This window comes from Loxodonta africana, chromosome 10, assembly GCF_030014295.1.
Source record: "Loxodonta africana isolate mLoxAfr1 chromosome 10, mLoxAfr1.hap2, whole genome shotgun sequence".
Taxonomy (NCBI): domain Eukaryota; kingdom Metazoa; phylum Chordata; class Mammalia; order Proboscidea; family Elephantidae; genus Loxodonta; species Loxodonta africana.
The window spans coordinates 12,553,375-12,578,217 of NC_087351.1; the positions used below are offsets into that span (position 1 = coordinate 12,553,375).

The 24,843-nt window shown below is 38.2% G+C and overlaps 1 protein-coding gene across 5 annotated transcripts in view; it reads left to right on the plus strand.

Annotated features, from left to right (window-relative positions):
• UBR1 (ubiquitin protein ligase E3 component n-recognin 1) overlaps window positions 1-24,843 on the plus strand; it is a 155,548-nt gene that overhangs the window by 92,673 nt on the left and 38,032 nt on the right. For all 5 annotated transcript variants that reach the window (XR_010323102.1, XM_064292073.1, XM_003418686.4 and 2 more), the window contains 5 exons: window positions 9,580-9,734; window positions 11,262-11,361; window positions 19,401-19,510; window positions 22,283-22,369; window positions 24,361-24,542. Coding sequence is in view for 4 of the 5 variants with exons in the window: in XM_064292073.1 (XP_064148143.1) it covers window positions 9,580-9,734; window positions 11,262-11,361; window positions 19,401-19,510; window positions 22,283-22,369; window positions 24,361-24,542 (634 nt within the window). In the remaining variant the exon portion in view is untranslated. The remainder of the gene's footprint in view (window positions 1-9,579; window positions 9,735-11,261; window positions 11,362-19,400; window positions 19,511-22,282; window positions 22,370-24,360; window positions 24,543-24,843) is intronic.

Consider the following 24,843-nt stretch of genomic DNA (forward strand, 5'->3'; position numbering starts at 1 on the left):
AGTGACTTACATTTCCCTTGACATACATTGACGTTTTCAGTACTTTAAAAAGAGCAATTAATATTTTCAGTGCTTTAAAAATAGCTGGAAGTGCTCACTTGTCTATGCCAAGAAATTTGGAAGAAGCTGCCTGGCCATCTAACCGGAAGAGATCCATATTTATGCCTATTCCCCCAAAAAGTGATCCAACCGAATGTGGATATTATTGAAAAATGTTATTAACATCACACACAAGCAAAATTTTGCTGAAGATCATTCAAAAGCGGCTGCAGTAGTATATCAGCAGGGAACTGCCAGAAATTCAACCAAGATTCAGAAGAGTATGTGGAACCAGGGATATCATTGCTGATGTCAGATGGATTCGGCTGAAAGCAGAGAATACCAGAAAGATGTTTACCTGTGTTTTATCTACTATGCAAAGGCATTCGACTGTGTGGATCATAACAAATTATGGATAACATTGCAGAGAATGGGAAATTCCAGAACACTTCACTGTGCTCATGAGGAATCTGTACATGGATCAAGAGACAGTAGTTCAAACAGAACAAGGGGATACTGCATGGCTTTAAAGTCAGGAAAGGTGTGTGTCAGGGTTGTATCCTTTCACCCTACCTATTCAGTCTGTATGCTGAGAAAATAATCCAAGAAACCGGACTGCACATGAAGAAGAACAGGGCATCAGGATTGGAGGAAGAATCATTAAAAACCTGCATTATGAGACGCGGGGCCAAGTTGGCAGAGTAGTCAGATGCATCCGCTGATCCCTCTTACAACAGAGGCCCGAAAAAACAAGTGAATCAATTATATATATGACAAGCTAGGAATGCCGAACATCAAAGGCAAAGTTAAGAAATTAGACTGAGTGATGGGGGAGGGAGAGGCAGTGCAGAAGCAGCGAGGAGTTGCCAAGCCCGCAGCAATGCCTCAGCCTGATTCCTGGGCACGACTGCGGTGGGGCTGATGGTAGTTTTTGGAGATGTGGCCACCTCAACGAAAGGAGGGAAGCAAAGTGGTACACCCCTGACCCTGTGGCGTGTCTGCAGCAGGGTAGGCCGTGGAGTATAGGAAGTGGCAGCTTCAACAAAAGAAGGCAATTGAAGTGCCAACATGGCTTTTAGGATGGGGCAGCTTCAGTGAAGGAAGACAAGCGTGGGAGACAGCCCTAACCCCCGGGGCGATTTTGGCAGGGGCCCAGCCAGCCCGCCTCTGGAATCTGAGATAAAAGAGTGCTCTCAGCACAAGATAAGTGATTTTGTCTAATTACAGCAGATCTAATAGCTCCTCCTTTTGAAAGAACTCTCTTCTATCTATCTGATCCCTCTTCCCTCTGCCCCATCTGGCTTCATTAACAGTTGATTTCCCTGGGCCTGAGATAGGTCCTGCTACACTCCCTGAGCCATTCTCCTGGCCTTGGAAAAGGAACAAATTAACAAATGGGAAAAAATACTCTGCCAACCCCCCTAAACTGGAAACTCAGAAGAAGCAGCTCTAGTCCAGGCACAAGTGATCCACAGACTTTGTCTTTCACCCCGGCATGGATCCAGGTGGCTCCACTACACCAGATAGGATCTGGCTATTATATTGCAAAGGTGAATCTGTTTGAGGCCTGACTGTAACTGTTTCAGCTGTGCAGTGGAGAGGCACATTTTGGACATATGATACTGCTCTGCCTATTAAATAAAGCCTTCACCTACCCACAGCAGGAGCCTGAGGCCTGGAGGCTTCAACCGCACCACCTAGCCCACAAAAGGGCTCCAAGGATAAGTGGTGCCTACCGATCGTTACAGGTAAAAGCATTGGTTGCCTATGGTACAGCTGCAGAGCCCACCCACAGGAGCTCTCTAGAGAACAGGGACATGCCTTCCTCACAGACACTCAGGGGAAGGTTGTCAGCCCCTGCCTTCCTCAGAGTGTGACCCCCTGCTGCTACCAGAAACATGTGCATACACCAATCACCACTGCTTCTCTAAGATGGTAAGTGAGAGCCTATACCACATATGAGGTGACTATCAGGACACCTGAGCTGAATCTTTATAAGAATAGTGAAAGGACTCCTAAGCTCATATACCTGGTAACAGCTCTAGCCATCTGGTAACAGCACATAAGTGCTTCAAAGATTCTAGTAATCAAGTTAGCTCATGCTAGTAGCCTATTTGGGTATACCAAAACAAAACAAAGCAAGAAACTAGGACACAGTGAACAAACATAAATTAATACAATTATTTATAGATGGCTCAGAGACAACAGTTGATATCAAATGACATAAAGAAGCAGACCATGATTGCTTCAACAAACTCCCAAAACAAAGAGTCATGGACTCTCCTGGATGAAGATTATTTCTGGAATTACCAGATGTAGAATGCAAAAGATTAATATACAGAAATCTTCAAGACATCAGGAATGAGATCAGGCAAAACGCAGAACAAGCCAAGGAACACACAAATAAAGCAGTTGAAGAAATGAAAAAGATTATTCAAGAACATGATGAAAAATTTATTAAGCTGCAAGAATCCACAGAGACAGCAATCAAATGCAGAAGATTAACAATAAAATTATAGGATTAGACAACTCGATAGAAAGTCAGAGGAGAAGAATTGAGAAAGTGGAAGGCAGAATTAGTGAGAGTGAAGATAAAACACTTGGCAACAATATATCCAAAGAAAAATCAGATAAAAGAATTTTAAAAAATGAAGAATCATGTGGAACTCTATCAAGAAGAATAACTCGCAAGTGATTGGAATACTGAACAGGGAGGGATAACAGAAAATACAGAAAGAATTGTTGAAGATTTGTTGGCAGAAAACTTCCTGACATCGTGAAAGATGAGAAGATATCTATCCAAGATGCTCATCGAACCCCATACAAGGTAGATCCCAAAAGAAAGTCATGAAGACATATTATAATCAAACTTGCCAAAACCAAAGATAAAGAGCAAATTTTAGGAGCGGCCAGGGATAAGCGAAAAGTCACCTACAAAGGAGAATCAATAAGAATAAGCTCGGACTACTCAGCAGAAACCATACAGGCAAGAAGGCAACGGGATGATGTATGTAAAGCATTGGAGGAAAAAAAATTGCCAGCCAGGAATCATATATCCGGCAAAACTGTCTCTCAAATCTGAAGGTGAAATTAAAATATTTACAGATAAACAGAATTTAGGTAATTTTCAAAACCAAACCGAAACTAAAAGAAATACTGAAGTGAATCCCTTGGTTAGAAAATCAATAATATCAGATATCAACCCAACACTAGAACACAGGACAGAGCAACCACATGTCAGCCCAGATAGGGAAATCACAAAAATAAATCAAGATTTTAATAAGTGGTCAAAACGGGGAATCGCTGATGTCATTATATAAAAGATGGCAACATTAAATCAATAAAGAGGGACTAAATAAAGTAGGCATAGATCTTCCATCTGGAGAGGATGTCAAGGCGCTCTAGGGAGATACAAGTTAGGTTTAAACTTAGAAAAATAGGAGTAAATATTAAGGTAACCACAAAGAAGACTACAAATCCTACACATCAAAATAAAAAACAAGAAAAAGACCCAGCAAAACCAAAATAAACTACAGTGAAAAAGACACACAATTTACAAAGAAAAACTACTCAGCAAAAAAAAAAAAAAATAAGTGGAAAAATAAAACTATCAACACACAAAAAAGGCATCAAAATAACAGCACTAAATCAATACTTATCTGTAATCACGCTGAATGTAAATGGACTAAATGCACCAATAAAGAGACAGAGAGTGGCAGAATGGATTAAAAAACATAATTGTCTGTATGCTGCTTACAAGAGAGACACCTTAGACTTAAAGACACAAACAAACAAAAACTCAAATGATAGAAAAAATATATCAAGCAAACAACAATCAAAAAAGATCAGGAGTGGCTATACTAATTTCTGACAAAACAGATTTCAAACTTAAACCTACCACAAAGGATAAGGAAGGACACTATATAATGATTAAAGGGACAAAATACCAGCAGGACATTACCAGATTAAATATTTATGCACCCAGTGACAGGGCTGCAAGATACATTGAAAAAACTCTTAACAGCATTGAAAAGTGAGATAGGTAGCTCTACAATAATAGTAGGAGGCTTCAACACACCACTCTCAGTGAAGAACAGAACGTCCAGGAAGAAGCTCAGTAAAGACACAGGAGAGCTGAATGCCACAATCAACCAACATGACCTCATAGACATATACAGAACACTCCACCAAACAGCATCCAAGTATACTTTCTTTTCCAACGCACATGGAACACTCTCTAGAATAGACCACATATTAGCCCATAAAGCAAGCCTTAACAGAATCTAAAACATCGAAATAACACAAAGCATCTTCTCTGACCATAAAGCCATAAAACTAGAAGTCGGTAACAGAAAAATCAGGGACAAGAAATCAAACACATGGAATCTGAACAACACCTTGTTCAAAAACGATTGGATTATAGAACAAATTAAGGATAGAATAAAGAAATGCATAGAATCCAACAAGAATGAAAACACTTCCTATTAGAACCTTTGGGACACAGTGAAAGCAGTGCTCAGAGTCAATTTATATCAATAAATGCACGCATACAAAAAGGTGAAAGGGCCAAAGTCAAAGAACTATCCCTACAACTTGAACAAATAGAAGGAGAACAACAAAAGAAATCTTCAGGCACCAGAAGAAAACAAATAATAAAAATTAGAGCAGAATTAAATGAAATAGAGAACAGAAAAACAATTGAAAGAATTAACAAGACCAAAAGCTGGTTCTTTGAAAAGATTAACAAAATCAATAAACCATTGGCCAGACTGACAAAAGAAAAACATGAGAGGAGGCAAATAACCCAAATAAGAAATGAGATGGGTGATATCACAACAGACCCAACTGAAATTAAATGAATCAGAGTACTATGAAATGTACTCTAACAAATTTGAAAACCTAGAGGAAATAGACAATTTCTAGAAACACACTACCTACCTAAACTAACACAAACAGAATCAGAACAACTAAATAAACCCATAACAAAAGAAGAGATTGAATAAGTAATTAAAATACTCCAAACAAAGAAAAGCCCTGGTCCTGACGGCTTCACTGGAAAATTCCACGAAACTTTCAGAGAAGAGTTAACACCACTACTACTAAAGGTATTTCAGAGCATAGAAAAGGATGGAATACTCCCAAACTCATTGTATGAAGCCAGCATAACCCTGATACCAAAATCAGGTAAAGACTCCACAAAAAAAGAAAACTACAGACCACTATCCCTCATGAGCTTAAACATAAAAATCCTCAACAAAATTTTAGCCAATAGAATTCAACAATATATCAAAAAAAAGAATTCACCCTGACCAAGTGGGATTCATACCAGGTACGCAGGGATGGTTTCAACATTAGAAAAACAATCAATGTAATCCATCACAAATAAAACAAAAGACAAGAACCAGGTGATCTTATCAATTGATGCAGAAAAGTCATTTGACAAAGTCTAACACCCATTCATGATAAAAACTCTCAGCAAAATAGGAATCGAAGGAAAATTCCTGAACATTATAAAGACCATCATATACAAAGCCAACAGACAACATCATCCTAAATGGAGAGAGACTGAAAGCATTCCCCCTGAGAACAGGAACCAGTCAAGGATGTCCTTTATCATCAGTCTTATTCAACATTGTACATGAGGTCCTAGACAGAGCAGTTAGGCTAGATAAGGAAATAAAGGACATCCAGTTTAGCAAAGATGAAGTAAAATATCTCTCTTTACAGATGACATGATCTTATACACAGAAAAACCTAATGAACCCTCAAAAAAACTACTGAAACTAATAGAGTTTAGCAGAGTATCAGGATACAAGATAGACATACATAAATCATTTGGATTCCTCCGCACCAACAAAGAGAGCATCGAAGAGGAAATCACCAAATCAGTACCATTTACAATAGCCCCTAAGAGGGTAAAATATTTAGGAATAAATCTAACCAGAGATGTAAAAGACCGATACAAAGAAAACTATAAGGCACTACTTCAAAAAACCAAAAGAGACTTACATAAGTAGAAAAACATACCTTGCTCGTGGTTAGGAAGACTCAACATTGTTAAAATGTCTATTCTGCCCAAAGCGATCTATAAATACAATGCAATCCCGATCCAAATACAAGGGACACTTTTTAATGAGATGGAGAAACAAATCACCAACTTCGTATGGAAGGGAAAGAGACCCTGGGTAAGTAAAGCACTACTGAAAAAGAAGAACAAAGCGGGAGGCCTCACACCACCTGATTTTAGAACATATTATACCGCCATAGCAGTCAAAACAGCCTGGTACTGGTACAATAGCAGATACATAGACCAATGGAACAGAATTGAGAATCCAGATAAAAATCCATCCACACATGAGCAGCAGATATTTGACAAAGGACCAAAGTCTGTTAAATGGGGAAAAGACTCTCTAACAAATGGTGCTGGCATAAGTGGATATCTATCTGCAAAAAAATGAAACAAGACCCATACCTCACACCATGCACAAAAATGAACTCAAAATGGATCAAAGACCTAAATATAAAATCTAAAACGATAAAGATTATGGAAGAAAAAGTAGAGACAACACTAGGAACCCTAATACATGGCATAAACAGTATATAAAACATTGCAAGAAATGTGCAAACACCAGAAGAGAAGTTAGATAACTGGGAGCTCCTAAAAGTCAAACACCTATGCTCATCCAAAGACTTCAGCAAAAGAATAATAAAGTTATCTACAGATTGGGAAAAGTTTTTAGCGATGACATTTCTGATCAGCGGCTGATCTCTAAAATCTACATGTTACTGCAAAAACTCAACAACAAAAAGACAACACAATTGAATTGGGCCAAGGATATGAACAGTCACTTCACTAAAGAAGACATTCATGCTGCTAACAGATACATGAGGAAATGCTCACATCATTAGCCATTACCCAAAACCCAAACCCAGTGCTGTTGAGTCAATTTCGACTCATAGCGACCCTATAGGACAGAGTAGAACTGCCCCATAGAGTTTCCAAGGAGTGCCTGGTGGATTCGAACTGCCACCCCTTTGGTTAGCAGCCGTAGCATTTAACCAGTACACCACCAGGGTTTCCTCATTAGCCATTAGAGAAATGCAAATCAAAACTACAGTGAAATTCCTTCTCACTCCACCAAGGCTGGCATTAATCCAAAAAACACAAAATAATAAATGTTGGAGAGGTTGTGGAGAGACTGGAACACTTATACACTGCTGGTGGGAATGTAAACTGGTACATCCACTTTTGAAATCGATTTGGCGTGTCCCTAAAAAGCTAGAAATAGAACTACCATACAATCCAGCAATCCCACTCCTTGGAATATATCCTAGAGAAATAAGAGCTGTCACATGAACAGATATATGCACACCCATGTTCATTACAGCACTGTTTACAATAGCAAAAAGATGGAAGCAACCAAGGTGCCCATCAACAGATGAATGGATAAATAAATTATGGCATATTCACACAATGGAATACTACACATTGATAAAGAACAGCAATGAAACCGGGAATCATTTCATAACGTGGAGGAATCTGGAAGGCATTATGCTGAGTGCAATTAGTCAGTTGCAAAACGGTAAATATTATATGAGACCACTACTGTAAGAAATCAAGAAATAGTTTAAACCGAGAAGAAAATATTCTTTGATGGTTATTAGAGGGGGGAAGAAGGGAGAGAGGGAGAAGGTTTTTCACTAATTAGATAGTAGACAAGAACTAATTTAGGTGAAGGAATGGACAACACACAATACAGTGGAGGTCAGCACAACTGGACTAAACCAAAAGCAAAGAAGTTTCCTGAATAAACTGAACACTTCGAAGGCCAGCATAGCAGAGACCAGGATATGGGGACCATGGTTTCAGAGGACATCTAGGTCAACTGGCATAATAAAATCTATTAAGAAAACACTCTGCATCCCATTTTGGAGAGTGGCATCTGGGGTCTTAAACATTAGCAAGTGGCCATCTAAGGTGCATCAATTGGTCTCAGCCCACCTGGAGCAGAGGAGAATGAAGAACACCAAAGTCACAGGGTAATTATGAGTCCAAGAGACAGAAAGGGCCACATAAATCAGAGACTACATCAGCCTGAGACCAGAAGAACTAGATGGTGCCCTGCTACAACCGATGACTGCCATGACAGGGAACACCACAGAGAAACCCTGAAGGAGCAGAACAGTGGGATGCAGACCCCAAATTCTCATGAAAAGATTAGACTTAATGAGTCTGACTGAGACTAGAAGGACCCTGGAGGTCATGGTCCCCAGACCTTCTGTTAGTCCAAGACAGGAACCATTCCCAAAGCCAACTCTTCAGACAGGGATTAGACTGGAGTAGAAGATAGAAAATGATACCAGTGAGGAGTGATCCTCTTGGATCAAGTAAACACATGATTTTAGGTGGGCAGCTCCTGTCTGGAGGGGAGATACGAAGGCCAAGGGGGACAGAAGCTGGCTAAATTGACATGGAAATACACGGTGAAGAGATGGCGTGTGTTGTCTCATTACGGGGAGAGTAACTAGGAGTATATAGCAAGGTGTGTGTAAGTTTTTGTAGGAGAGACTGACTTGATTTGTAAACTTTCACTGAAAGCACAATAAAAAAATGCGTTATGCAGATGATAGAACCTTGCTTGCTGAAAGTGAAGAGGACTAGAAGCGCTTACTGATGAAGATCCAAGACCACAGCCTTCAGTACGGATTACACCTCAACATAAAGAAAATAAGAATCCTCACAACTGGACTAATAAGCAACAACATCCTGATAAACTAAAAAAAGACTGAGGTTGTCAAGAATTTCCTTTTACTTAGGTTCACAATCAACACCCATGGAAGCAGCAGTCAAGAAATCAAAAGATGCATTGCATTGGATAAATCAGCTGTAAAGGACCTCTTTCAAGTGTTGAAAGAAAAAGAGGTCACCTTGAGGACTATTGTGCACCTGACCCAAGCCATGGTATTTTCAGTTGCCACATATTTCTGTGAAAGCTGGACAGCGAATAAGGAAGACCAAAGGAGAATTGATTCCTTTGAATTGTGGTGTTGGCGAAGAATATTGAATATATCATGGACAGCCAAAAGAAAGAACAAGTCTGTCTTGGAAGAAGTGCAGCCAGAATGCTCTTTAGAAGCAAGGGTAGTGAGACCGTGTCTCACATACTTTGGACATATTATCAATAGGGATCAATCCCTGGAGAACAATACCATGCTTGGTAAAATACAGGGTCAGCGGAAAAGAGGAAGACCCTCAACGAGATGGATTGACAGCATGGCTGCAACAATGGCTCAAGCATAGCAACAGTTGTGAGGATAGCACAGGACCAGGCAGTGTTTCATTTCGTTGTATGTGAGGTTGGTATGAGTTGGGACCAACTCAATGGCACCTAACAACAACAAAAATAGCAAAAATGGTGTATCGTTTTGCATGTACTCTGTGGGTTTCGCATTTGCAGTTTAGTGTGTAGTAGGATAACAGAAATAAAAAACATCCACATGTTGTCTCTTCTTTCATTACCTACACCCCCTCTCCCACAGCTTTGCCACCACCACCACCTCCTGAGTTCTGCCCTGCTTTCAGCAAAGTCGTTAATCTGCTCAACTGTGATATCATGATGTATATTCTCAGGACCATATTTGAGCGGGCAGTAGACACAGAATCTAACTTGTGGACTGAAGGGATGCTCCAAATGGTATGTATACCTGGAATATTTCCTCTATTTTGAGTCCTAGAGTTTTTAGGGATCTGGAGAAGTTCCCTGGTACAGCTTTCTAACTTCAGTCAGAGCTACATCTAGAGTACCTGAGACCTCTAGAGGTCGTTAAAAATTGCTTTGACATGGTATAAATTTCTCTAGTGACCAAGTCTCATGTTTTTAATGCCCTTGCTCTTGGGAAAAATTTATATTTTTAAAAAAGCCAAAAAAAGACCTGCTCATTCTGATAATAAATTGGCATGTCATTATTACATTGTGATTTTTTTGTATTTTTTTATTTCACATGTGTTATGAGGGAGAGGCGTTGGTGGCTCAGTGGTTAAGACCTCAGCTGCTAACCAAAAGGTCTACTGTTTGACTCTACCAGCCACTCCTTGGAAACCCTATGAGGCAGTTATACTGTGTCCTGTAGGGTTGCTGTGAATCAGAATCGACTTAATGACGACAGTTTTTTTGTGTTTGTTTATGAGGATCAATATAATACAGGTTTTGAAGGTAGACAGGGTTAGGCTTGAATCCTGGGTTCCCCCACGTTCTATTTTGGAGCAAGTAATAATTTCCTCATTGGTAAAATGGGCTTAAGTGTAATTATTACATAGAGTTGTTTTGAGAATTAGCTCATTAGGTGGGAGCAGCTTCTTTTTCTTGGTGTTGTTATAGATAAATTACCTAAGACACATTGTGGTAGCTCTAACTGAATATTTATTTAGTACTTGCCTAAATAAATTTCCTTTTTTCCTGGGTATTGTCATTATGCAAAGCTGTGGATAGTGCCATGATGTACATGTATCTCAATTTTGTTATAAAAGTGATACATTCAGTAAAAAAAATTCAAACCATAAGGACATATTTTAAATAAAAAGTTACAATTTCTTCCCCTCCTCCCAGGGTCCTCGCTAGGAGATAAGCACTGCTGGAGGTTTCATGTGTCTGGAGGTCATTCCACATTGGCACATTGTTCTTGATGGCTGCATATTCCATGTATGGATTTAGCATAGTGCATTTTACCAGTCTCCTACTAATAAACATTCAGGTTGTTCTTAGGTCTTTGCTATAGCAAAGAACACTAAAATGAACATCCTTGAACAAATATTTTTGCATTCTTAAATCTATCATACCAATTCCTAGCACTGGATCTATACCTTTACACGTTTGATAGGTATTGTCAAATTGGCCTCTAAAAGTGATATACCAGTTTTCTTTCCCATCACCAGTGTGGTGAAAAGATCCTGCTCCCTAAAGCCTTTGCCATGCCTGTGTTACTAAACTTCAAAATTTTTGCTACTCTAATAAGTGAAAATAGTTTTTTTTTTTGTTATAGTCTCCATTTCTTTAATTGTGAAGTTTAAAATCTTTCCTTTTTTGTTTTCATCATTTCTTCTATGAACTGCTTGTGTCCCCATTTTTATTTGTATCACATTACTTAATTTTATATCTCAGTTTAAAATATATTTTCCTAAAAAGGTGCAATTTTAAAGATCTTTTCATATTTTTCTTTTTCAGGCATTTCATATTCTGGCATTGGGCTTACTAGAAGAGCAGCAACAACTTCAAAAAGCTCCTGAAGAAGAAGTGACATTTGACTTTTACCATAAGGCTTCAAGTATGTTTCAGTATCATTTTTCAGAAATTTTAGTTTATTACCAACATGTAATCAAAAGTTTAACTCTTTTCTTTTGGTTTCTTATCTCTCCACTGCAACAGCAAGCTCCCTTTGCACTCTTTTTTTTCTTTGTTTGTTTTTGGGTCCTGTTTCTTTCTCCTCTTTCCTATATTCGTATTAGCTCCATACATCACAACCTCCCTGCCCTTTCCTGCCTACCTGCACTGTGTGCTGAACATCACACCTCCAAATAGCACAAAAAAAGCACAGGCATGGACTAAGTCATGCCCAGCACTAATTCCTGGCCTGCCCTGTCGCCCCTAGTACATGTCACAGATGACCCATCCTAGTGCCTTTCCTTCAGCTCCTGCCCTGCTGCACCATAGCTGAGTGACTGGCCCTGCCCATTAGACAAGGAGGTGAAAAGGATCACAACTACAGACGAGCAAATGAAAAAGAACGCACATCCCGCCTGCTCAGACATAACCAATAAAACCAACAAACAAACAAATCTGCAATCAAGAAATGAAGAAAATAACTACTCAATGTCCCGAAGACAGCAGACAATATCAAAATATATAAAAAAAGCAGGACAGGATGGTTCCAGTAGATGTCCAAAATAAAACACCAGATGATTTTCCAGTAGAAGAAAAGGCATTAGAACTACCTGACAGGGAATTCAAATCTCTAATATTCAGAGCTATCCAAGAGTTGAAGCAAAAAGCAGATAAAAATGAGGAAAAAATAGATTAATTTATGAAAGAGGCAGACAAATTCATGGAAAATACAGACAAATGGAAGAATTCAGGAAAATAATACAGGATCAAAATGCCAGAATAAATTCACAACTAAAAATCATACAAAAACAACAGTTAGAAATCCAAAAGATAAGATTTCAGAAATGGATAGTGTCAGAGAAGGGCTGAGGAGCAGCTTTGAAATGATAGAAGACAGGATCAGTGAAATTGAAGACAAACACTCAGATACAACTCTGTTTGAGGAAAAAATCAGAAAAAAGAGTGAAGAAAAATGAGGAAACCGTGAGAATTATGTGGGGTACAATCAAAAGCAAAAATTTGTGAGTGATAGAAGTTCCAGAACAGGGAGAGAAAATGGAAAACACAGAGAGGATCATTGAAGAATTGCTGACAGAAAACTTCCCTGATATCATGAATGATGAAAAGCTAACCATCCAAGAAGCTCAACGAACCCCATATAGGATAGACCCCAAATGAGAAACTCCAAGGCATATCATAACCACACTCACTAAAACCAAAGACAAAGAAAACATCCTGAGAGAAGCTCAAGGAAAGCAAAAAGTCACATACAAAGGAGAAACAATAAGACTAAGCTCTGATTACTTGGCAGAAACCATGCAGGCAAGAAGGCAATGGGGTGACATATATAAAACCTTGAAAGAAAAAAACTGCCAACCATCCTGCAAAACTTCCCCTCAGATATGATGGTGAAATTAGGATATTTCCAGATAAATAGAACTTAAGGGAATATGTAAAAACCAAACGAAACCTACAAGAATTTTTAAAAGGAGTCCTTCTGTCTGAGAACAAACAAAATCAGACCATAACCTGAATCTAGGACGCAAGGTTGTACCAGCCAGATATCAATGTAGGAAATGAACTCTCAAGGACTATCCCAAACCAAAAGAATTGCAAGAGGGAACCAGAGAGGTTAATCTGTAAATGACAAGAATGTCAGAACAATAAAAGAGGGAATAAATGGTGTAGGTATAGAACTTTCTAATGGAGAGGAAGGCAAGGTGATACCAAGTAATAATAGACTGGTTCAAACCTAGGAAGATAAGGGTAAATTTCAAGGTAACCACAAAGAAAGTTAACAAACCTACTCATCAAAATAAAGAAGAAAACATAAAGTCTCAATAAAAACAAAAGAAATGAAAAAGAAATCCACAAACAAAAGGAACTCAGCATAGTAAGAGGAACAAATAAAATGTTAGCACCACAAAAGATAAGCACTGCAAAATGACAGCAATAAACTCACACCTATCAATAATTGCACTGAATGTAGATGGCCTAAATGTACCCATAAAGAGACACAGAGTGAGAGAATGAATAAAAAAACAGAATCCATCTGTCATGGATTGAATTATGTCCCCCCAAAAATGTGTGTATCAATTTGGTTAGGCCATGATTCCCAGTATTGTGTAGTTGTCCTCCATTTTGTTGTTGTAATTTTATATTAAGAGGATTAGGGTGGGATTGTAACACCACCCTTACTCAGGTCACCTCCTGATCCAATGTAAAGGGAATTTCCCTGGGCTGTGGCCTGCACCACCTTTTTTCTCTTAGGAGATAAAAGGAAAGAGAAGCAAGCAGAGGGTTGGGGACCTCATACCACCAAGAAAGCAGCACCAGGAGCAGAGCGCATCCTTTGGACCTGGGGTCCCTGCGCCTGAGAAGCTGCTCAACCAGGGGAAGATTGAGGACAAGGACCTTCCTCTAGAGCCAACAGAGAGAGAAAGGTTTCCCCTGGAACTGACACCCTGAATTCAGACTTTTAGTCTATTTTACTGTGAGAAAATAAACTTTTCTTTGTTAAAGCCATCCACTTGTGGTATTTCTGTTATAGCAGCACTAGATGACTAAGACACCATCAATATGCTGTCGACAAGAGATACACCTTAGAAACAAAGATGTAAATTTATCAAAAATCAAAGGATGGAAAAAATAAATCAAGCAAATAACTACCGAAAGGAGCAGGAGTGGCAATACTAATGCCAGATAAAATAGACTTTAAAACAAAATCCACTGTAAAAGAGAAAGAAGGGCACTATATAATGATTAAAGGGACATCCATCATGAAGACTTAACCATAATAAACATCTACGCACCCAATGACAGGGCTCCAAAATACATAAAACAAACTCTAACGGTACTGACAAGAGAAATTGACAGTTCCACAATAATAGTGGAGACTTCAACACACCACTCTTGGTAAAGGACAGAATATCCAGAAAGAATCTCAACAAAGATACAGAAGAGCTAAAGAGCACAGTCAGCCAACTTGACCTCATAGACATATATAGAACACTCCACCCAACAGCTGCAAAGTACACATTCTTTTCCAACGCACATAAAAGGTTCTCCAGAATAGACAACATCTTAGGCCACAGTGCAACCCTCAACAAAATCCAAAACTTTGAGATAATACAGAGTATCTTTTCTGACCACAATGCCATCAAAGTAGAAATTAACAACAGGAAGAGTAAGGGAAAAAAATCAATTGCATGGTAACTGAATAACGCCCTGCTTAAAAACCACTGGGTAATAGAAGACATCGAAGATGGAATAAAAAAATTCCTAGAATCAAATGAAAATGAAAACGCATCATACCAAAACATTTGGGATACACCAAAGGCCGTCCTCAGAGGTCAATTTATAGCAATAGATGCACACATTTAAAAAGAAGAAAGGGACAAAATCAAAACATTAGCTACTCAACTTGAACATATAGAAAGAGAACTGCAAAAGAAGCCCATACCCACCAGAAGAAAGGAAATAATAAAGATCAGAGCAGAAATAAATGAAATAGAGAATAGAAAAACAATAGAAAGATAATCAACAAAACCAAAAGTTAGTTCTTCGAAAGGATCAACAAAATCAACAAACCACTAGCCAAACTGACAAAAGAAAAACAGGAGAGGACTCAAATAACCCAAATAAGAAATTAAACGGGGGACATTACAACAGGCCCAACTGAAATGCAAAAGGATCATAACAGAATATTATGAAAAACTATACTAGAACAAATTTGAAAATCTAGAGGAAATGGACAAATTTCTAGAAACACAGTACCCACCCAAACTAACACAAAATGATGTTGAAAATCTGAACAGACCCATAACAAGAGAAGAGCTTGAAAAGGTAATAAAAAAAAAAACTCCCAACAAAAAAAAAGACCCTGGCACAGATGGCTTTACTGGAGAATTCTACCAAACATTCAGAGAGCTTTACACCAGTACTACTCAAACTATTTCAGAACACAGAAAAGGAAGTGATACTTCTGAATTCATTCTATGAAGCCAGCATAACCTGACACCAAAACCAGGCAAAGGCACCACAAAAAAAGGAAATTACCGACAGTATCTCTCATGAATATAGATGAAAAAATTCTCAACAAAATTCTAGCCAATAGAATTCAACATCATATCAAAAAATTAACATAGCACGACCAAGTAGGATTCATACCAGGTATGCAAAGATGGTTCAACATTAGAAAATCAATCAACTTAATCCACCACATAAAAGAAAGAAACAAATCACGTGATCATCTCAATCAACAGAGAAAAGGCATTCAACAAAGTTGAACACCCATTCCTGATAAAAACTCTAAGTAAGATAGGTATAGAAGGAAAATTTCTTAACATAATAAAGGACATATATGGAGAACCAACAGCAACAACATCATTCTTAATGGGAAGAGCCTAAAAACATTCCCTTTGAGAACAGGAACAAGACAAGGATGCCCTTTATCACCACTCCTATGTAACATTGTGTTGGAAGTCTTAGCTGGAGCAATAAGGCAAGAAACAGAAATAAAGAGCATCCAAATTGGTTATGAAGAAGTTAAACTGTCCCTATTTACTGATGATATGATTATTATACATAGAAAACCCAAAAGACTCCCTGAGAAAACTACAAGAACTAATAGAAAGATTCAACAGAGTAGCAGGATACAAGGTCAACATACAAAAATCAGTTGGATTCCTATACACCAGTAAAGAGAACGATGACAAGGAAATCAGGAAAACAATACCATTTGTAATAGCCCCTAAAAAAAGAAAATACTTGGGAATAAATCTAACCAGGGATGTAAAAGACCTGTGCAAAGAAAACTACAAAATATTACTACAAGAAAGCAAAAGAGATCTACATAAATGGAAAAACGTACCATGCTTATGGATACGTAGACTCAACATTGTGAAGATAACAAATTTACAAATACGATGCAGTACTGATCCAGATACCAACAAGATTCTTTAAAGAGATGGAAAAACATGTCATTAACTTTATATGGAAAGGGAAGAAGCCCCAGATAAAGCACTATTGAAGAAGAAGAATAAAGTAGGAGGACTCACACTATCTGACCTCAGAACCAGCTATACAGCTACAGTAGTCAAAATAGCCTGGTACTGGTACAACAGATCTATTGACCAATGGAACAGAATTGAGAAACCAGGTATAAATCCATCCACCTGTGATCACCTGATCTTTGACAAGGGCCCAAAGTCCATCAAATGGGGGAAAGACAGTCTTTTTAAGAAATGGAGCTGGCAAAACTGGATGTCCATCTGCAAAAAAAATGAAACAGGACCCATACCTCACACCACATACGAAAACTAATTTCAAAATGGATCAAAGACCTGAATATAAAGCCAAAAACCAGGAAGTTCATAGAAGAAAAAATAGGATCAACGCTAGAGGCCTTAACACACGGCATTAACAGGATACAAACCACAACCAACACATAAGCTCCAGAGGATAAGCTGGATAGCTGAGATTTTCTAAAAATTAAATGCTCATCAAAAGACTTTACTAAAAGAGTAAAAAGAGTACCTGCAGACTGGGAAAAAACTTTTGGCTATTACAAAGCAGACAAAGGTCTAATCTCTAAAATCTACGAGAAAATCCAACACCTCTACAATAAAAAGACAAATAGTCCGATTAAAAAAATGAGCAGAGGAAATGAACAGACACTGCACCAGGGAAGACTTTCAAGCAGCCAACAGACACAGGAGGAAATGCTCATGACCTCTAGCCTTAGAGAAATGCAAATCAAAACCACAATGAGATACCATCTCACACTGGTATTACTGGCAGGAATCAATAAAGCAGGAAATAACAAATGTTGGAGAGGCTGCGGGGGGAGATTAGAACTCTTATGCGCTGCTGGTGGGAATGCAACGTGATACAGCCATTCAGGAAAACGGTATGGCGCTTCCTTAGAAAGCTAGAAATAGAAATACCATATGATCCAGCAATCCCACTCCTAGGAATATATCTTAGAGAAATAAGAGTTGTCACTTGAATAGACATATGCACACCCATGTTCATTCCAGCATTGTTCACAGTAGCAAAAAGATGGAAACAACGTAGATGCTCATCAACAGATGAGTGGATAAGCAAACTGTGGTACATACGCACAGTGGAGTACTATGCAACGATAAAGAACAATGATGAATCTGTGAAGCATTTCATAACGTGGACGAATCTGGAGGGCATTATGCTGACTGAAATAAATCAATCACAAAAGGGCAGATATTATATGAGACCACTACTGTAAAAACTCATGAAAAGGCTTACACACAAAAAGAAACAATCTGATGGTTATGAGGGAGAGGAGGGGCGGGGATAGAAAAACATTTAATAGACAATAGATAAGTGGAAACTTTGATGAAAGGTAAGACAGTACACAGTACTGGGGAAGCCTGCACAGCCTGTACAAGGCAAGGTCATGATAGCTCCATAGACACATCCAGACTCCCTGAGGGATGGAATTGCTGGGCTGAGGGCTTTGGGGACCATGACCTTGGGGAACATCTAGCTCAATTGGCGTAACATAGTTTGTGAAGAAAATGTTGTACAGTCTACTTTGGTGAGTAGCATCTGGGGTCTTAAAAGCCAGTGAGTGGCCATCTAGAATACTCCATTGGTCTCACCCCTTCGGGAGCAAGGAAGAATGCAGAAAACTAAAGATACAAGGGGAAGATTAGTCCAAAGGACTAATGGACCACACCTGCCATGGCCTCCGCCAGACTGAGTCCAGTACAACGTGGTGGTGCCCAGCTACCACTACTGACTGCTCTGACAGGGATCACAGTAGAGGGTCCCCAGACAGAGGTGGAGATAAATGTAGAACAAAATTCTAACTCAGAAAGACCAGACTTGCTGGCCTTACAGAGACTGGAGAAACCCTGAGAGTGTGGCCCCTGGACACCCTTTCAGCTCAGTAACGAAGCCACTCCTGAAGTTCACCCTTCAGCCAAAGATTGAACAGGCCCATGAAACAACAAGACTAAAGGGACGCACGAGCCCTGGGGCAGGGACTGGAAGGCAGGAGGGAACAGGAAAGCTGGTAATAGGGAACCTAAGGTTGAGAATGGAAAATGTTGACATGTCGTGGGGTTGTTAACCAGTATTGTAGAACAATGTGTGTACTGTTTGATGAGAAACCAATTTGTTCTGTAAACCTTCATCTAAAGTACAACTAAAAAAAAAAATTTGGAGAAAAAATAAGTTTAGCTCTTTCAGGTTTTAATCTATCAATCCTTAAAATGTACAAATCCCTTAAACTATCTTTTCCTAGCATTTTTAGTTTTTAACTAATGTTTTCCACTACACAAACATATTTTTTAATCCCCTACCTACTGTGTGGTCTCCTTTTTTGGCCACATACATTGTTTGTTTCTCACTTTCATTCCTTGTCTCAGTATTACCAAACGTTTGCTGTAGCATCAGCGGTAACATTCACTGATCCATCTGCAGAAGAATGTTTCTGAGGTGAAAATGACTGCAGAGTCTAAATGAATGTTAAAGAGTTTGTTTTACATTGTTTTCAACGTAGAAGAAAAGGATAGGTTTAGATTAATTTTAAACGCTCATAGTTGATAATTTTTTTCAAAACACATTCCAAGGACATTGATGATAACATGAATAGTCGAGAGAAAAGCACCTCGCTTTCTATTTACATGCTATACTTTTTAAATCTCTGAAGACATCATAAACCTCCCACGTCCATACTCTGGGCAGCTTTGTTTCTCTATATTAGATTGTGAGCTGGGTGGAGGAAAAGTGAGAGACGGATCATTAGGAGTAGCTTTCACGTAGTGGTGGTGCAAGATATATCCATAAAGATTACAACCTTGGAAACCCTGTGGGGAGTTCTACTCTGTCCCGTATAGTCGCTGTGAGTCGGAATTGATGGCAACAGGAAGAGGTTTTGTACATAATTATGAAGATATATATTTACTTTCGGTCTGTCATTTCTGCATTTCAAAAAAGGATTGGGAAGTTCAGCCATGAATGCTCAGAATATACAAATGCTTTTGGAAAAACTCAAAGGAATTCCCCAGTTGGAAGGCCAAAAGGACATGATAACATGGATACTCCAGGTAAACCAGAGAAGTAAACTGATCCTGTCATGGCTTAAATACTTAGGAGTCCTTTGCTTGTCTCTAAAATGAAACTGGCATATTCCATTGTAAAGCCATTTACAACTGGTTTTCACCATTTCATCATTTACTGCTCATCTTCTACATTTTTTCTGTTCCTGCGGAGGTTTTTTTTTTTAAATAAGGTAGAATTTATTCATTTGTGTCATTATTCAACCAAATATGTATTGAATGACGTGATCACTTCTACACTCTGAACAAGAAGGACAAGGAGATACGTTCTAGTTGAGATACTGACAATAAACAAATAAATAAGAGAATATCAGGATAATACAAGGAGGGTTACTTTAGATGGTTAATCAGAGATGGTCTCTCAGGAGGTGACATTTGAGCTGAGACCTGAGTGACATGGAGACACTCTCACGGGAATCTGGAAAGGCCTTCGAGGAAGAGGGAACAGCAGGTGCAAAAACTCAAAGGTGGCCAGAAAGAAGGCCATTGTGACTGAAACGTAATGAGGGAGAGAGAGAAAGGTAGGCGATGAGGCCGGAAGGACCTTGTAGGTCAGAGTGAAGTGTCTGGATTTTATTTGGAGGACAGAGGGAAACCACTGAAGAATTTTAAGTGACACGATCTGATCTGTATTTTTGGAAAATCACTGGCTGCTGTGTGGTAAATGGCCTGTAGGGGACAGGAGTGAGAGCCTGGAAACTTGCAGTAATCGCAGTGAGAGATGAGCATGACTGAGGCTGGGACGCAGATGGCAAGAAGCTGGACTGATTTAGGTGTACTTTGAAGATAGAGCCTATAGGACTTGCTGATAGATTTGACGGAAGGGATGTGGGAAATCCAGGAATCAGAGATGACTTTGAGCTTGAACTATTGCGTGGATGGCAGTGCCTCTGGAGAGAAGTGAATTGGTGGTTAGTCGGAGAGTCCAGGGATGCTACTTTAATGGAAAAACCTCTATATAGAAACATAAAACCGGGGTTATGGAGCTTCCCTACTCACTGTGTTCATTAAAATTCTCTGACATTTTCAGTAGGTACTGTTTTGATAATCAGAATGTATGTAGTGATGATTTTTCTACATTCTTACCAAGTGGATTTCATGGTACTGATTTATACATCAAGAGGTCAGCTCTTTTACTACTTAATCAGAAAGACTCCTTAAGCAAACTTGGTGTGATAGGATATGCAACTATAAGATAATAATGTTAATTATTATTCAAGTTCCTGTTGCAGTAGATTTTATGAATACTTAGTGTTTGTGTTAAATTTAGTCATTTAAAAAATAAAACAGAAACAGAAGCACATAATTATTCTACCTTTGTGAGGAAAATAAATTGAGCTATTTCGTATCCTATAGACACAATGTTTAAATATAATCATTTAAAAAATAAAACAAACAGAAGTATGTAATTATTCTACCTTTATGAGGAAAATAAATTGAGCTATTTTATATCCTATAGGCACAATATCTGATAATAGATTTACTTTCTATTACTAGGATACCAGAATTGATCACCAGAATATATCGAAAACATACATAAGTGTCTGCTCTCACAAACATTAAGTAATTACTCAAAGACTTAATATAAAGCTGTGTTGTAAGTGTTCCTTGCAGGAGATTTTTCTGCATGAGACTGAAGTTCCTTCATAGTACAAATAAGCTTTGTGGCTGTACCATTCTATTGCTGAAGCCTTGGCGTTTGTTAAAAAAAAAAAAAAAATGATGTGGAAAGATCTCCCAAGATATATGATTAATTGAAAAAGGGAGGTATGAAAGAGTATTACTGTATAGTAGGATTTCTTTTATCCTACTATGATAATATACGTCAGTGTGAATATATATAAACATGACTATAAAGTTATGGTTATATATCATAGGGATGAGTGGGACTTGACAGTTATTCACATTTATGTATTTTACAAAAGCAGAGGAAATTGATGTGTGGTGGAGGTGCACTGGAAACCCCATCTTTCATTAATTTTTAAAATATTTTAATATCTTTGAAATTGAGTTAAGTCTTAAAATCAAGACTTCTCATAGTTTAATTTATTTTATTTACATATGATCTTTTTGTTTTCCTAGGAAGAAGTTTTTATAATCTTTAGCAATAGTTGCCTCTTGGGGAGGGACTGAAAGCAGGGAGTAGGGACTGAAAACACTGTCCATTTTGTATCTTTGTCTTCATGTTCTTTGCACGAAAAATGTTACCTTAAATTTTTAAAAATGTTTCAGGCAAGTGAACTCTGGACTAAGGCATTTTTCCCTTCTGGCAAATCTCTCTAAAACAGAAATATTCTTCATTATTACAAAATGTTTCAAACAGTTCTCAAAATTAGGTTTATTTGTCTTAAAATTTTCCCTTTCTATATTTTGAAATTTTTCATTGCCATTTTAATGTACCAGTATATCTTCAGAAGCCTTTGAATGATGAGTTGTAGCTTTTTTCCTTGACAAACACCACCATTTGATGAAGGTGTTTGTAGCTGACTGCCTGTGCACCACCCTCTGTCAGTATCCACGTGCTCCTAACTGTAGACTCAGTCAGCTGAGGTGCTCCCATTGACCTCCTCCTCAGCAGCACTGCTGACCAACTAGGGAGGGTGTTTGTCACAGCCAGGGTTACTTTTTCTCCCCATACACTGAAGTAGTTTAAGTCAGAGATTTGATCAGGGAAGTGGTGACAAAATCAGATTAATGGATTTTTCTCTTCCTGGTCAATCTAACCAAATCTTCTCTGAGCATTTCATTTTCTTTTCACAGATGTTTGACACGGTCAAGCGATTGAGAGAGAAATCTTGTTTAATTGTAGCAACTACATCAGGATCAGAATCTATTAAGAGTGATGAGGTAATAATGATATAATAATAGTGATATTCATCCTCTGTCTTTGAACTTTACAGGTATAAGAGAGCTGCTTCTTTTTGTTAGGAGAAACCTGTTTGTTGTAAAGTACATAGGATCTGCCCTTTCCCTTTTGTTCACTATGGTTCCGTGTCACAGGGATTAGTGGTACTTGACAGATAGTTATTTACATTTACGTATTCTACAAAAGCAGATGAAATTGAGGTACAGTGGACCTCCATTGGAAATCCCACATTTCATTAATTTTTAAAATATTTAAATGTCTTTGAAATTGGTTTTGTGTCTTAAAATCAATGGCTTCTCATAGTTTAAGTAGCATTCTTAGTGGAATGTAAGGTAATGAACATCTTAGATTTAATGAAATGCAGTTAATATTTAGGTTATGAATTTCTGTACTATAATGAATCAGGTGTTTATGATTGTAATCATAAAATTATTAGAAATTATTACTTGTGGTTATTAAATGTCCTTCCTAAGAGAAAATCACTGAACTTAAGTTAGAATGGAAAATAAAAAGGCACCAAATACATCTCAATAATATTGTTAAATTTCTCAGTCTTAACAGCACATTTAGTAGTAACTGTTAGACAGCAAGTTGCTTTAAATTGATCAACTGTCAATGATTAATTGACAAACGATTTCAAAATTTGGTTTTACGTAGTGTTACTTTTTAATGTACCTACATTGAGTATAAAGGAAGTTTACTAGATATTTAAGGTATCTGGCCTTTTACTTTATACTTTTGAAATAACCAAATGAGCAGTTAATTGTATGATATTATGTAGCCTCTAATGCTAATTTGACTTGTGGGCTAATCAAATTTTATCAGAATCTCACTGTGGGAAATTCTGACTGAACAGAATATATAATTTTTTTTGACTCTATGTGAAAGTTTACAGCACAAATTAATTTCTCATTCAAAAATTTATACACAGATTGTTTTGTGACATTGGTTGCAATCCCCACAATGTGTCAGCACTCTTCCTTTCCACCCTGGGTTCCTCATGTCCATATGTCCAGTTTTCCTTTCCCTTCCTGCCTTCTCATCGTTCCTTTTGAGCAGGTGTTGCCCGTTAGGTCTCTTGTACTTGATTGAAGTAAGAAGCACATTTCTCACGTGCGTTATTGTTTGTTTTATAAGCCTGTCTGATCTTTAGCTGAAAAGTAAACTTTGGGAGTGGCTTCAGTTCTGATTTAGTAGAGTGTCCCGGGGCCAGAATTTCGGAGATTCCTCCAGTCTCTGTCAGACCAGTAAGTCTGGTCTTTTTTTGTGTGTGTGTGAATTTGAATTTTGTTCTACATTTTTCTCCTACTCTGTCTCGGATCCTTTATTGTGATCCCTGTCAGAGCAGTCGGTGGTGGTAGCCAGGCACCATCTAGTTCTTCTGAGCTCAGGCTGCTGGTGGAGGCTGTGGTTCATGTGGTCCTTTAGGCGTTGGCTAATATTTTCCTTGTGTCTTTGGTTTTGTTCATTCTCCTTTGCTCTGAATGGGATGGCACCAGTAGATGTATCTTTGATGGCCTCTTAAAAGCTTTTAAGACCCTAGACTCTACTCCCCAAAGTAGCATGTAGAATAGTTTCTTTATGAGCTATGTTATGCCAGTGGACCTAGACATCCCCCAAGACCGTAGTCCCCAGCCCTCAGCCCCAGCAACTCAGTCTCTCAAGGTGTTTAGATGTATCTAGGAAGTGTCTATGACTTTGCCTTGGTCAAGTTGTGCCGACTTCCCAGATATTGTGTATTGTCTTTCCCTTCACCAAAGTTAGTACTTATGTAGTATCTAGTTATTGATTTCCTCTCACCCCTCCTCCCATCCCTAGTAATCTTAAAAGATTGTTCCTTTCTGTGTATAAAGCTTTTCTTAAGTTTTTATAATAGTCGTGTCATACAGTATTTGTACTTTTGTGATTGACTTGGCATGTATAAATTTTAACAGTGGATTTTGCCCAATTTTTGTGGTTTCTTAATACCTAGATTACTCATGATAAAGAAAAGGCAGAGCGAAAAAGGAAAGCAGAAGCTGCTAGGCTACATCGCCAGAAGATCATGGCTCAGATGTCTGCCTTACAGAAAAACTTCATTGAAACTCACAAACTCATGTATGACAACACATCAGAAATGCCTGGCAAAGAAGACTCTGTTATGGAAGAAGAGAGGTAAAACACAGTTAAACCAAAAAATGAGCAACTCCGTGTTTTGGAGGAAAAATGAAATACTTTAAATCATGCTTTCCCAAAATGCATTTTATAGTAAGAGAAGTTACCCTATTTTTAAGCTAGAAAAGTCAGAGTAAAAGCTTTAAGGTACTTGTTCAATATAATTTTATATTGATAAATGGTTTAATTGCACAGTAAAGCTATGTTAGGAACCTTTATGCACAAAAAAATGGTTTTTAGTGGTTTATTTAACGATACGTATTTTTCGGCAGCTTGCTTTTTCACTCAGTGTCATTTAAAA